Genomic DNA, 14,222 nt, shown 5'->3' on the forward strand with positions numbered 1-14,222 from the left:
AAAGTGTGGCAGTCAAGCACAGATCACCGCTCCACATATAAGCTACTATAGAACATGCCTAAACCTTCACACATGAAAAAACCATCTCCTTACACAATGCAATTAGTAGCTGACTGATCTAAAAAAAAAATGGTAACATCCCTGAAAAGCATGACTAATTGGCACACAGGATTTTCATAACTGTATTGTTATGAATTCACATAAATTTCTAATTTAAGGTAACCTGAAAAATGGGAAAGGTTTTTTCTAATTTAAGTCTATCTGCAAAGTGAGAAAGGCTTCCTGGAGCTTACTACTGGTTTCTATTTTTCTGGGTTTTTTTGCTTTTGACAATAGTAAACTTAGAATAAAAATAAGGAACATCCAGGCTGGCCTAGGAAGATTACTGATGCAGTTTTTTTGGTGCTCCACTTTATAATTTTTAAATTTCCTTTTTTCATTTGGAAAAAAACAAACAAACCCACCCAACTGTTTTTTCTCCATTGAAAAGTGATTTTTAAAATCACCTGTCCCCTTGGTCCTAATTAGGCTTTATATTTACAAAGATATATTTACACCCACATATCATTACCAATATTAATTCAAATCTCAACCTGAAAATGTGTAACAGTAAGACACACACCTCCACACTGCGAGCTTTGTAATAACCCAGACAGCAAGTAAACTTCTGCTAGAAAGTGCTGTTCTTCATCAGAGTTGAGACTGATTACATGTAAATTAGCCAATCTGAAAGCCTAATTCATTTCTCAGCATGTACAGTACCCAAAACACAACAGAGGAATATAAATTTTTGTCCCAAGTATGGGACTTAACATAGAAACAACTAAAATAGAAACAACAAACTCGATCCACTGCGAATTTTCCATCAGAATTATTTTCCACTGAAAAATGCCTTTGTTGCAAAGTACAAAATTTCTGAGAAAATGGTTTTCAATTTGCTGTTAGGAAAATTAACACAGCAGCTGTTTCTCCACCTTCTTGAGAAATCCTTATTTGATTTCAACTCTGCAACTTTCTCTAAGAATTGTAGAGGCAAAAGGTTCTGTGTTACCACACTAGAGACAGGCTATGTAGCATGTAAAAGGGTATCCGAGAAGGCCCAACCTTTGTCAGCCTTCCAAGTGGGCAGTTGATGTATTAAAGCATTTTTATTGCAGTTCTCCTGCAACAGAGCTTTGGGAACAGTTTTTTCTTTCTGTGGAAAATACCGAGGCTTTACTTCTCATCCTCATCCAAAACAGACTATTTTCCAAACTACTGACACTTTTCTCGGAAGTTCCATTTTCCAGAATACAAGTTCCAAATTCCAGACCATGAGATCTGTCCAAAACAACTCAGACTTCTATTTTCAGCCTGTGCCTTTACCACACTTTGCATATTTGGACTTATGCCAATAATTTTCTCTGAAAAACACATTTTAGGTACACTGGCAAAAAGAATTTGCTCCAGTATGAAGAAACAAGCTTTACTCTCAGAGTTATTATAGGTTTACACAGGACAATATTCAACAAAAATAAAATGTAGCTGAGCACAGGTACTCCCCATATCTTGTTTGACTTGGTTGGATTTCGGTATGGTTTATTTTCTATGTTTTAACCTTGCTGTCTACTTTATCAAAATTTTTTTAAGGGAGATCTGGGATTTATAGACTTCCTCAAGTCTCTCTTTGCCCTTTCAAGAATGAAGTGATAAGTTACTAAATTAAATCCTTGCCCACTTCACGCTGTGTATCCCCCTCCAAGATAAAGCACATTCATTGCTCTTCTGGAGCACATTTTCCAGTATTTTCTCTACAAAAGGAGTCTGGTTCATGAGCTCCAAGAACACGACGCAAATCAAAGTGCACTACATGAGGACAACAGTGAGATGTGCCTTAGAAGCACACTCGTGTTCTGAAATAAAATTCTAAGGTAGATGCGCCATTACATAGGCAGTGGCAAGAGGAAGCTCTTCCAAAAAAAGCATTTCAGAATACTACAGTTAGGTCTTGCTCGGAACTACCTTCTTGGAAAAACTTCTCTCTTGCAACATCAAAGAAGCTATGGAAACTAGCTCTCTTCCTAACTCGGCCATCTAAGTCATGTTTCCAAACTTTGGCAAAAGCACCATAAAGTAGGCCAAAAAGAGTCTGAGGAACAACTACAAAGAGGAATCAAAATTCACAGTATTCACAAAATTCACAATAAATCTTACTTCAAACACATTAAGAGCAGGAAGTCTTCTGGGTCCACTGGTGATCAAAGTATAAAGGAGCACAAGAGAAGACAGGGGCACTGCAGAGAAGCTAGAACCCTCTGCATCAGTGTTTGCAGAGACAGAAACCACAGAGGCTTCTACATGGAACTCTTTCCTGCCTCTAGCTCAGCCTTGAGGACATAAAACTCCACAGGGGATATAACAAAGAGCTACAGCGTCCTGGGTGTTCATGTGAGGTACATGGGGTTCTTTGTTCACCACGTTTTCCAATAGAAGAAGACATCAAATGAAGCTAGACGACAGGTTCAAAGCAAGTAAAAGGAGACAGTTCTTCACAAAACCATGAAGCTCCTTCCCAAAGGATGTTGTGGGTGTTAAATGTTTGCAAAGATTCACCAAGAATTAGACAGGTTAATGAAGAAGAAATACATTAAGGATTTTTAAATACTCAGACATTTGATCCAGTCCTGGAAGTTCCTTGAGCTGAAAACAGCTGAAGGCCAACTTGTCCTGTCCAATTTTCTTCCCAAGGCTTCTTCATAAAGTCATGGTTGGAGTCAGAATATTTGGCAAGACAAACGTTTGGTTTGGCCAACTACAAATATTTTTTACGTTTTTAGCAGATACTGTTAATTCTTCTTTGTTTCTATCCTACATGTCGTCTTCATATTTTGGATCCATACAAAAATGGGTAGGATTGCTAATCTCCTTCATTGTCATCTCATTTTAGGTCTGGGAATTATTATTCCTATTTTAGCTAACACCATCATGACTTACATAAAGCATCCATGGTCCAATCCTGTAAGAGAAGGAATTCTTCATTTCTGTGAAACCAGCAGGAGCTGAGAACACTGCATATTTTAAAGGATCCTGAACATGTGACAGTGAATGGGATTTAAGCATCCATTAGGAGCTGCACAGAAGTGCTTTTCAGAGTCTGGGCTCTAAAAGACTACTGAGCTATGCAAGGGCTTTTACACAGCACTTTGTTGTCAACACATGCCTGCTCAGTTTCATCCTGCTTTATTCTGATCTGTGGGGGTTTTTAAAAGTTTAAGACCTGTTTCCAAACAATTGTGACTAAACAAATTGTAAAGCACCAAACAAGCCCTTCTCTTGGAAGATAATCATCATGGCCTAACGGTTAGGTAAAGAAAGAAATTCCTCTTATAAAGAGAATGTTTCTTGCTGCACAGAAACCAAAGGCAAAGGCTGGTTTGTATGATATCGTATGTAGTTTCCAGAAAAACTATATGTGTTTCAAGATGGGCCTGAACCACACCCCGGGGCTGAATCTCTCTGGATGTTTGACACATGGGATCTAGGCTGGATTTTGTACTTCGAGACTGTTTTCATGCTACAATTTTATACTCTATTTCTGTGTGCTACAGCGCTACATTTATTGCTGAGCACTGCCATTGATAGAGGATAAAAGAGAACAGTAAGTAGAACTTACAGATGGCAAATGATTACTGGGAATCACTCACAGATGATGTAGTGCTTTAAACTTCACTTACATTTATTTCTGTTTCAGAAAAAAACTTGTTCTTGCAAAAGTATCTAGAATACACAATTTGAAGGAGGAAAGTCAAACCCCAAACTAGGCTAAAAAGGTGACTACAGAACAGCAGAACAACAGGGTTTGGGCCAACTCATAGCCATTTCTGTTGGAATACTGGAGTGAATTTTCTACTTTGCACACCGCAAGCAGTTGACTTGGAAAGTCCTATTGGAAAGTGAAAGCCTATTCTTCATAGAGCTCTTTATAGTACTGAAAGAATACATGAACTTCTGATCTTTAGAAAATGTATGTGCCTTATTTCTGGCCTGAAAATATATCAAAAGAAAACCAGAGGGGATTCTGGGAAACTGTCTGCAAACTACTGTTTCCCTAAAGCCAGTTTTAAATGTCAAGATTTTTTTAGGCTACTGATTGTGCCACAGTACTTTAACAACAACAAAGCATGATGATGGTTCTTCACATTTTCTCTAAAGTTATTAAAGTGGTACTTCTGAAAGCAAAAATAATTCTCCCTCAGAATATGAGTTGAGCAATGAGAATGCAAGCAATAGATAATCATCTCCAGACAACAGGAGTAACAAAACCTGAAGATAATGATGAGGATTTTAAAACGATCACTTTACCACTTTTATGCAACTCTGAGTTCTTGTTGAACTTCTGCTCCATTCCAGTATGAACTGTATCATCAGTGGTTCCACTTTGGCCTGTTACACCTCAATTATCTTTAAAGACTTTCTCAAAAATGCAGAAAAACTGCATTTAAAAAAAGGCCAATGGCATAACTAACAACTCCCTCCTTAGTTCAAAGCATTTCGTCTATTGCAAAAAGACTTAGGAAGCTCTACTCCAAAATCTACTTTTTAATCACACAGAAGTTGTCTGGGTCTTGAAAAAATCCAAATATGGTCTCCAAGGTAATGTTTGCCACTTGTTAAGATTTCTGTATTGTCCTGGAATGTAAGAAGAAATGGATGATTACACTGCCCTCATTAAAACTTGAATCCAGAAACTTGTTAAAAACAGCTCAGTTAAAAACTTTTCTTTGCCGACACGTGCATTGAATCCTGCATTTTTAAGATGGTTTGGGGGAAACATTTTTGGGTTTTAGAAGTTGGTTATTGCTGTTATTATTGTTGTTATTATTAACAACATGTTCATGTGCACAAGCATATTGCTGACTTGGACACACTTATTTCACGATACAACAGAAACAGTTTTTTCATTATCTCATTGATTATCAGGAGCCCATCTAATGGGCCTATCTTCAATGAATCAGTTTGATTCCATTCTTCACCCGAGGAAAAGTCCGTAACTGTTGACTGCAAGAAGCTCCTGTAAGAGCACACAGTACAGCAACACATGAAAACACAGTTTTATCCAGTCTTCACATAGTATGCTTCAGTGCTTGTTCAGTCACAAACGTCTCTTCTAAAATGATAGCAACTGAAGCAAAGAGGTCTCTAAGAAATTAGAATCACATACAACATGGGAAACTCTTCCTTCTTTTTTATGGCATGTAATATTAATTTATGCCAAGTAATATTTGTGTCAAACAGTAACTGTGTGACAGACGACTACTGACTACATATCTGTGAGGGGTGGTGATCTAATCTCTCCTGTCTAATCTCCAAAGCATTTGGGGGAGAGTCAGCCTGCAACGTGCTAAGGGCAACAGCATAATAAGGTTGGTTAAATATAGCCCTTCACACCAAGGAGTTTCCAAAAAATTTGAAAAGGTGGATATTATTACATACTGCTATTCTAAGAATTTTAAACAGTGTCAAATATATTAAACACTCTTTCTCCCCCTAAGCCTTTCTTCCTCTTCATCCAAGAAGACTCCCCTACAGTCACTAAAGCAAGTTATTATATATTTATATATCTAGTTGCCTCTGGCCTAGCAATCTCCAGCAGGCCATTATTAACTGTTGAGTTCAAAATTACTAGCAGTTCAGTGCTCATCGGGTTGGTCCGACATGTTTTTTAATATAAACCTGTCTTACCTGCTTTCCCTTTGCCTCTGGCAAACCAGCAGTTTCTACCGTTACGGTACATGATGGCTGAAAAACACTTTCCTAAGATCTGCTTTTAGCCATGTAGATCTCCAGCCCAGTTTTACTGTCATCAAATCCAGCCTTCAGACAGTCAAATCAATCCCCTTCCTGCTCTCTCCCCACATATGTTGTCTTTTCTTACAAGCCAGTGTTTGCATTTTCATTATCTTCTGTTTCCTTATTATAAACACCTGGAAAGTAAGCCTTACCTGGCAGTGAAAAGGGTGACAGACTGTCCTGTTCATTTTCCTCCTCTTGGTTCACCACAGAGATGTTCCCATTTTCAATATTCTCATGTCTCCCATTCTGAAGTGGTTTATTTGAGCCATTGGCAGACTGGATTAACCGCTGACGCTGCAGTATCAAAGAAAAAACTGCCATAGTTTGGAAAATACTAACTTTGTTAAATATGGGTTTTGCTGTCTGTCCAGCCCCAGTCACGTGAGCCATGATGTTTCTCCACAAAGCCTTCCTTCCAGTCAGCAACATACAAATCTGTCTGTGGCCTACCTGTCTTCATTAGGCCAGTGTTTACTGTCCACCTCAAAATTACAGGTATGAGTCTTTCAAGCCATGATGGAGAAATTTGTTATATCTGTTCTTCTGCACCATGTTTTAATGGGCATGGTTAGTCTGAAGCTCTTTTCACTCAATGGTTCCCACTCAAACCAGCAACAGCACCATAATCTAGTGGCAACATTCAAGACATTTCCACGCTGCTACTAGTTGGCTTATGAATGACCCCATTACCCAGGATGTCTCCTACTCAGGTCCAACTCTTGTCCCTCCTTCTCGTCCCCATTCCTTGAGGTAAATGTAATGGTCCTACTTAAAATTTCAAAAGCAAGACTAATGCCTGTTGCCCTTGTCCGAGTATACACTTTCATAAAGCTCCTAATTGCCCCTGCAGACATGTATAAGACTGTTAAAGTTCCAATACATAGTACAACAATTGCAGGATAGGTTTTAGACATCAGTATATATACACATTAATACACTGGAGAATTTAAGATGTAATGGCAATTTCCTACTTTTATAAAAAAATAAGTATTTTTAGTTTGTTAGATGAGATAAAGCAGGGTTGAGAAGTGTCCTTTTTTCATGACAAATTGTTGCAACTTCCTAAAAAGTGCTCTGAAATGCCCTGAAAACTAAAGTAACTGCACAACATGCAAAAATATTCTGAAACTAGTGTTAACACACTGTAATTAAAAAGAGAGAAGATTCCTATCTGAATATTTTGCAAAACTTTGGCAGTGAGAATACCTAAGAACATAGATCCAAAATGCTCTGGTTTCAAGAATGTTTTTTGCAGATGTTTAACTAGTAAGTACCAGCTCTCTGTGCACATACCCATTAAGAAAGAAATTTTTTCTGATCAACGAATTGCCTTCAAAGCAGAACTTTAAAAGAGTCAGCTGCTGCTGTGTGCCCTATCTGATCTGCTCTTGACTGTACGCCATCAAGCTGACATCCTAACGAACTTTTAACAGTTTTACTGTTACTTCATACAAGCTCAGAAGAGAGTCACTTGGCCAGTCCTGTCACTTCAGCTGCAGGCTATGAAACAAGCAATATATGGTGGTGACAATATATCAAGTAAGAGTTAATTGAAACTGTTCAGGGCAAATTCCCCTCACAAAAATATTGGTCCATTTTCATTTTGAGCTGATGACTATACTGAAGACTAAACAGGTAGGGAAATATCTGATGTGATCCTGATGTGCTGCTAATATAAGAGCAGTTGTTACAGATTTTTGGCTGCCCTGTCCATTATCCTTTCTTAGCGTGACTGCTTTTGTAATGATCAAAACCAATTCTTCTGCTGCGGATAAAATCCAAATGTGCACGCACACACATGCACAGAAACAAGCATCTTTTGGCAGGGAGACAAGGGAGTCCCTCCTTAGTGACTGCCCTTCCATTAAGACAGGCAGCATCACCAACTGCAAATCCATCTTCAAATCTGCTGTGACATAGCTGCTAGAGAAAGACATAGCTCCAGCCCATCCCTAGGAACATGGGAGAATCTGAATTCCAGAATCACTATGAGCATGGCTCTTTGGCAAGCCCTCTGCCTCATAGTCATTTTTTGCTTTCTTAATGAACTTACCTCATTAATGATGAGTCGGCTTGCCATCCGCATTCTGGTGCGTGGTCCAAATTTATTTGTAATCATAATCCGTAATCCAGCTTCAGGGAACCGGTATTTGGGGGGACTGGAGCAGATGATCTCATCCACCATCACAACACTGTTTTTGCCATACTGCTGCACCCCCTTCACTAATGATCACAACGGACAGAGTTAGTTGTGGAACTGATCTTACCATACTTCCCATCACCCAGTCATTCTTTTCAGGCTTAGGTGGGGGTCATATTCATCTGAATGCTTGAATTTATGAATTACTTTCTTGTCATATTTCTGCAGCCTGCTGAATCTGCTCATCAGCTGTGCACTTCATTTCGATCACATGCTGAAAAGGGATTTCACTCTGCTAAGGTAGCCACCAACCCACTCTCAGATGAACGGGAGCAGTTTTCACCCAGCCATTTATGCTGCAGTACCAATTTTCTTTGCTTTATGTCCCACTACAGTTTTGTAAGCCTTCTCTAAAACAACTTGCACTGTAGCAGTGTAGACAGTGCTCCTGGAACCTCTAAAGCTATCCCATTGGATCAAGGTGCCACACGTCCAGAAGTCCCTAATGTTGTGCTCACTCCTTCTGGAAATCCTCACTTTACCGTCACAGAATATTGTCAGTATCTCTAACATGACAAGATTCGAAACAATGAAAAACAACAATTGTCAAGAACAAATGTATGTTATAAGTAAGCCTTTGTTAATATAAAGGAACTTGTACCAAGGTTAAGAGTTTTGTTTTACTGTGTGAAGAACAGAGACAGAGAGACAACATTGTATTGGGAATCAGCACAAGTACAGGCAAGGACTTTGAGCTCAACAACAAACCAATATTCTCACAAATGCTACAGACTACACATAGAAAGCAGAGGAAGGCTCAGCAGACAGGAGACATACCCATGTGGTGTTAGAAAGCAGGGCAGGAAATATGCATATGACTGTAATAAATATTAATTATTACATGTAATAATATGTACCGGACAAAAATAACAAAATTCTTTGCTGCTTGTTTTCTGCTTTGCTTAGCTTGGCTTCACCCTCCCATACCCCTTTTGCATTAGGTTACTTACATTAAGAGGAGGAAGAGAATTTAGGAGGTAGAAGTGAAAGATAATAATTAGTGCATGGTTCAAGTCAGGAAGCAAAGGAAATCTAAGAAAACATTCAACTCAAACAAAGGAATTAAAACGGACCTGTTCTAAACACAGAAATCTATATTGTTCTTTTTTTGCATTGTGTTGAAATATTTTTGTTTTTCAGGAAGAAGACTGGATCCATGCATGCATGTAAATCACATCATGCAATAAAGGCTTTGCTGTCTTAAGCATCTTCTAACATATTTGAAATTGAAGAAATATATCCTTCCATTATAATTCAACAAGAAAAGCCTAGCAAGCCTGTAACCCACCAGTAAACAGCTATATCTTTTACCCTTTAGCATTTGAGTGTCTTGCTTTGTTTCACTAAAATGAGTTTTCAGTGCGTACGCTGGGGTCACCTGAAGTGTCATAGAAATCTTTGGTTTCACAAAGAAATATGGCCTACACAGAGAATCCAGTCTGTAGTCTCGTCTTGCAGCTTAATATCTCTAATGGAGAATAGAACTAGTAGTAATTTTGCATTTGGTAAATATAAAGGAGCAATTATTCCCCCCCCAGCTCCGACATCTAAAATAAATTAACCTAGCTGAGTACTGCAGCTGATGATGCAAATAAGGAACACATCCATTCCAATGACTCTTATAGTTACAGTGTGGCAGCTTTTCTGTGAAGGAATATAGAGCCAGATAAGCTTCCTGGGAACCAATCCTCATAGAAGAGGACTCAACCACAGTAGCTTACTATTTGCTTTAGTTAGACAAAGAAAAAGAAACGTTTGACATCAATCCTGGTACAGAAAAGGGCCAGATATCTTTTCAACAGTCTCATCAGACTAACTGCTCTCACGTGAGTTTCTCCAGTGAAGTCTCCAAAGTCCTTCTTTATCTTACAGTGTCATGGAAAACATGGAAGCACTGCAGTTACTCTGGAACTGTTTCTTAGAGCGCTAAGGACACAGTGACCAAACATACTCAGCTTTGATGAAATACCATGATAAAAAACTCAGCACTGATGTAGAATAGATCACTATAAACATACATGTATATAAAACTATAAATATATATATAAATAACTGCAGCTGTTTTGACTTACTGCAGCACATTGTTCTTATATTTTCATAACAGCTCTTCAGTTTCACTCCCTATGCCCATACACATACATACCTTGGCCCCATATGGTACCAAAAGGCTCCACCTAAAAATTGCAAAGGTAGTTTTCACAAACGTGAGACAGAGAAAAGCCTTTTTCGCTTCCCCTTTGTGATAGTCCTTAGAAAAATATCTTCTGAGAATGGCTTTTCCTTTCAACAAACTACCTAAGGGTCACCACCATCATGAAGGGTCATCACCAACAACCCTGTCAAAATCAACAGAAAGCTTCTTGCTGACTTTAGTTGACTCCTGATCAGGTCCTCAGAAACCCACTTTTTTCAAGAATTTCTGGTTTTAGGCAGGAATCAAACCATGCCACCTGGTGGAAATTTGGCTCAACATAATAAAAGCCAAGGGCAGTGAGCCACATGTTCGTACTTTTAAAATAGGAGCATTATTCACGAAGTACAAATATTTTGCCTTTACCTGTGTGTGTAGAACTCACCCTTGAAATTGAATTTATCTCATGGTGAAAAGCTCTCCTTTTTCTCTCTGAAACTTGAGTAATGGTAGCTTTTATATGGTACCACTGGAAGCTCTTGAAAGTAATAAAACTTGCAAGCATAAAAGAGAGCTGTGCAGCATGTGAACCCCCCTTTTATCTGCACCTTGAGCAACAGGCTAACCATCGTTGGTAGGAAGAAAGTTCCTCACCCAAAGCAACTGTTCTTTTTTGGGAAGTAATCAGACTTTCCTCCTGTGGAAAATTAGATTAAGGTTAGACCTACACTCTGGTGAAGCCAAGGGAGGTTTTTCAGTGGATCCTGAAACTCACTAACCACTGGTTGGAGGTAAGGCAGAGGCCAGCTCTAGTTCTCTCCCTGCTACTAGCAGTGCTCCTGTTTCTGAAAACTGCTGCTGGGGAAGGTGCAGCTCAGCTTGTGAAGCCAGCCACGTGTCAACTAACAGTGAATCACTGATAGGTCATGGCACATTTTGTCTCAACAGGAGGGAGATGCAACAGGTAGCCATGTGGTGGTTTTCTAGAACAGCGCCTTGACACAAAGCACCCATCTACAAAGCAACTAGGCTAACACTGCCACCCTCTCCCACTGCTCACTCCACACCCTGTCACCTCCTTAATCTCTTCTTCGTGTCCTCTCTTATCCCAGGCAGGTGTTCCTGTGATAATATATACACTCACACTTTGGACAATGGTCACTCCAACACAGCACGTATTTGTGTTAACAGGTGCTGGAGAAGGCAAAGGGCATCTGACTGAAACTGCAATCTCAGTGCATCTTTGAGGGAAATTAGAACAGAAATCTCCTGTGGACATTTGCTAGTGGAGACACCATTCTCACGAATCCAGGTTTTTATTAGCTTTCTTGCTCCTCTTCCTAAAAGTTCTCCATGTTCTTCACAAGCTTTCAATAATCTTCACATTTCCTGAAAAGGAAATAGGTAGACAGCCAAGCCCTCTGTGCTATCACTCCCTTACCACACAGTGGCTAGAGAGAAGAGCATGCAGGGAGAAGACATCAGAACCCAACAAATGCCTCAGAAGTACAACACACTAGTATGTGTGCTCTTTCACTGGATCACCCTTTTCCTGTGTCCCCACTTGCATACATAAGTAACAACTGCCCTAGGAGGTATCCTCTGAACCTTTTATATATGTACCTCCACAGCCAAGTGACAGACTTCACTACATCATAGTCAATGTTCACAGAAATTCATTGTAAAATGAGATCAAAGTATTTTAAAGACATTATCATTTAATTATGCTACAATGTGCCATCAGAAGTAATTTTAAATCTCTATTAAACTATTGTCTGAACATCCCATCTGAGACCAGAGTATCAGTGTGCTGTCATTGCATAAACCTGCAGTAAGTGACAGTATCTACATTGAAGAGATCACAGACTAAATCCTAAAAGCAGAAAAGAGTGGGATTCTCCGAGTCTCCTCTGAATTCCTGTTTGCCACTATTTGTTCTTACATGAGGACCTTTCCAAATGCTACCTACATCGCTGCTCAGCTCAGTCTCCTAGAATGGGAGATGTCTGCAAAGAACAAAGCAAGGGGACCTCACTCATTAAGAGTACCCCAAGAGCTCACTAAATCACCTGGTTTGTGCTTTGAGAAGGTAGGAATGATTTTGCTCTACAGAAAAAAGAGGAGTGGAAGAGGGATAAGACAATGATAAAAACAGGCTTACAAAAAGCCAAAAATACCCAGATACGTTTGCTTACCTTAGTACCAGCAGCTGGGTATCATCTTCCTCCCCTTTATGACAAAGACACAGACAGCAAAGAACCTGCATTTCTTGATTTTACATATGAGCTTGGCAATGTATGCAGAGCTATTTATAGGCATGTGAAAGCCAGTCTTCTGAGGATCTGAACTCAACACATAATCCCTCTTACCCACTGATCTGCCCATGTGCTTTCCTTCAACACCCAAGTCTCAGCTTCTAGTTCCAAACTAGTTTTTGAAGTGAAAATTACCTTCTTCCTGGCAAAAAAAAAATATTTCTTTCACAGTGTTGTAGCTCATCACTGAATAGGAGACAAAAAGGGAGCAAAACTGTCAATGTGCAAAGCAGCTTGTTTTCAGAATATTAAAAAAATAAAGTTTTTTTTTCATCTGGCAGTCTGATTGCTGAATTGACAAGTTAACTCAATAAAAATTCCTGCTTATGATTGAATAGTAACACTGTTTTGATCTGCATTAAAGAAATAAAAAGGATATCCTGTGAACTACTCTTTTTCCAAGTCCTGTCTGCTCAGCCTTACCTTTCCATAGTAATGGAATGGATGGGTCATCACAACTAGAGGCATAACATTTATTACCATCTTCCAGCTCATTGTTGACTGTGTCACCATTTCCAACATTCTTGCTTTTAAGAGAGAAAAAACTTTGCATCCTCGCATTGTACCTGAAAGCATAAAGAAAAGGTCTGAAAAGGTTAGATTGTTGTATTTCCTCATCAAACTTTTAAGTATCTGAGAACAACTTAATGCAGGCAAGCAGTAAAGCCTAGATGCATGTTCTCTGACAACTAATAGAAAGTCACGAGAAAGGACTATCCAATTCAGTGGCAAGCTGATAGGAAAGCAAGGGCTGTACCTATCTCTCATGAGATACATCAAACTGCAAAAAGACACTAGAGCAGATTTCGTGAAGGCAAAACACTGGAGCTGCGGATTTTGGACCCAGGACATTCACTATACAATGGCTTCTTTCCTCCTGCATCAGCTCGCAATTCACCTCACTGTTTCTCTCAATACTGTGTTCCCCATGACAGGTGCTTGAGCATTTCTGGGACTGCTGACCATACCCTTCTAAAGCAAGAATGCATCTCTTTTAGCACTAGAGTGAGATCTAAGAGGGCTGTCAATGAACTCTGCTAAGACCTGATGTAGGAGAAAAGGGAGGCTGAAGTTCCAAAACAGTTGTTTTGTGAGGGGAGGGTACCAAGGGATAAGTCTAGACAACTCGCAGTAGAAGGGTGGACTCACAGATCGTTGCCGTAACAGTCAGACCTCTGACTCTTCTGTCAGAGGCAGTGATACTACAGAAGGGTGTCAGTATGCAATCTGGTATGAGACAGTCTGAAGATCAATACATGCTTAGCAGTCTCTCTAATGTTCTTTGACCTTGTTCTCCAGAGGTTATAAAATATGTATAACAGCTGACATGCTGTGTGCTTACAATCCGGAGTACCCAGTGCACTTTTTCATATATCTTTGTATAAATGACATTTTTCTCTCAACTTTTTCTGAAAGCTACTTTACCTGAGTGCACTATGAAAAGGATGCATGAAAATACTTGCTGTTGACTGAGCACAAACCTAGCGCAAAACTGTTTAAGCAGGAAAAAGCAAGGGCTCTTACACAGAAGCATGACTGGTTGTACTGCCCTCAGCAGGAAGGCCAAGAACAAAACCACACCAAAAGAATTATGGTCAATTAACACCTAAAGGGTATACAGAGGAAAAAAAGCACTTACTTCATGATAAGTATGTAGAATGTATACATAATGATGAGTATAAGGCTTTCCCACCTCAAAGAGACAAAAAAAGGTATTATAAGGCCATTCAAACAGCTGTATGCT

The 14,222-nt window shown here is 39.3% G+C and overlaps 1 protein-coding gene across 1 annotated transcript in view; it reads right to left on the reverse strand.

The window, feature by feature from the left end:
• SLC24A4 (solute carrier family 24 member 4) overlaps positions 1–14,222 on the reverse strand; it is a gene marked incomplete at its 3' end in the record, with an annotated part of 97,125 nt that overhangs the window by 11,391 nt on the left and 71,512 nt on the right. Inside the window, exons 9-12 of the mRNA XM_082001060.1 lie at positions 14,118–14,171; positions 12,902–13,044; positions 7,886–8,055; positions 5,982–6,126 (exon numbers count right to left, since the gene is read on the reverse strand). Of these exons, the coding sequence (XP_081857186.1) occupies positions 5,982–6,126; positions 7,886–8,055; positions 12,902–13,044; positions 14,118–14,171 (512 nt within the window). The remainder of the gene's footprint in view (positions 1–5,981; positions 6,127–7,885; positions 8,056–12,901; positions 13,045–14,117; positions 14,172–14,222) is intronic.

Source organism: Phaethon aethereus (genome assembly GCF_964289735.1).
Source record: "Phaethon aethereus genome assembly, chromosome: 5".
Taxonomy (NCBI): Eukaryota; Metazoa; Chordata; class Aves; order Phaethontiformes; family Phaethontidae; genus Phaethon; species Phaethon aethereus.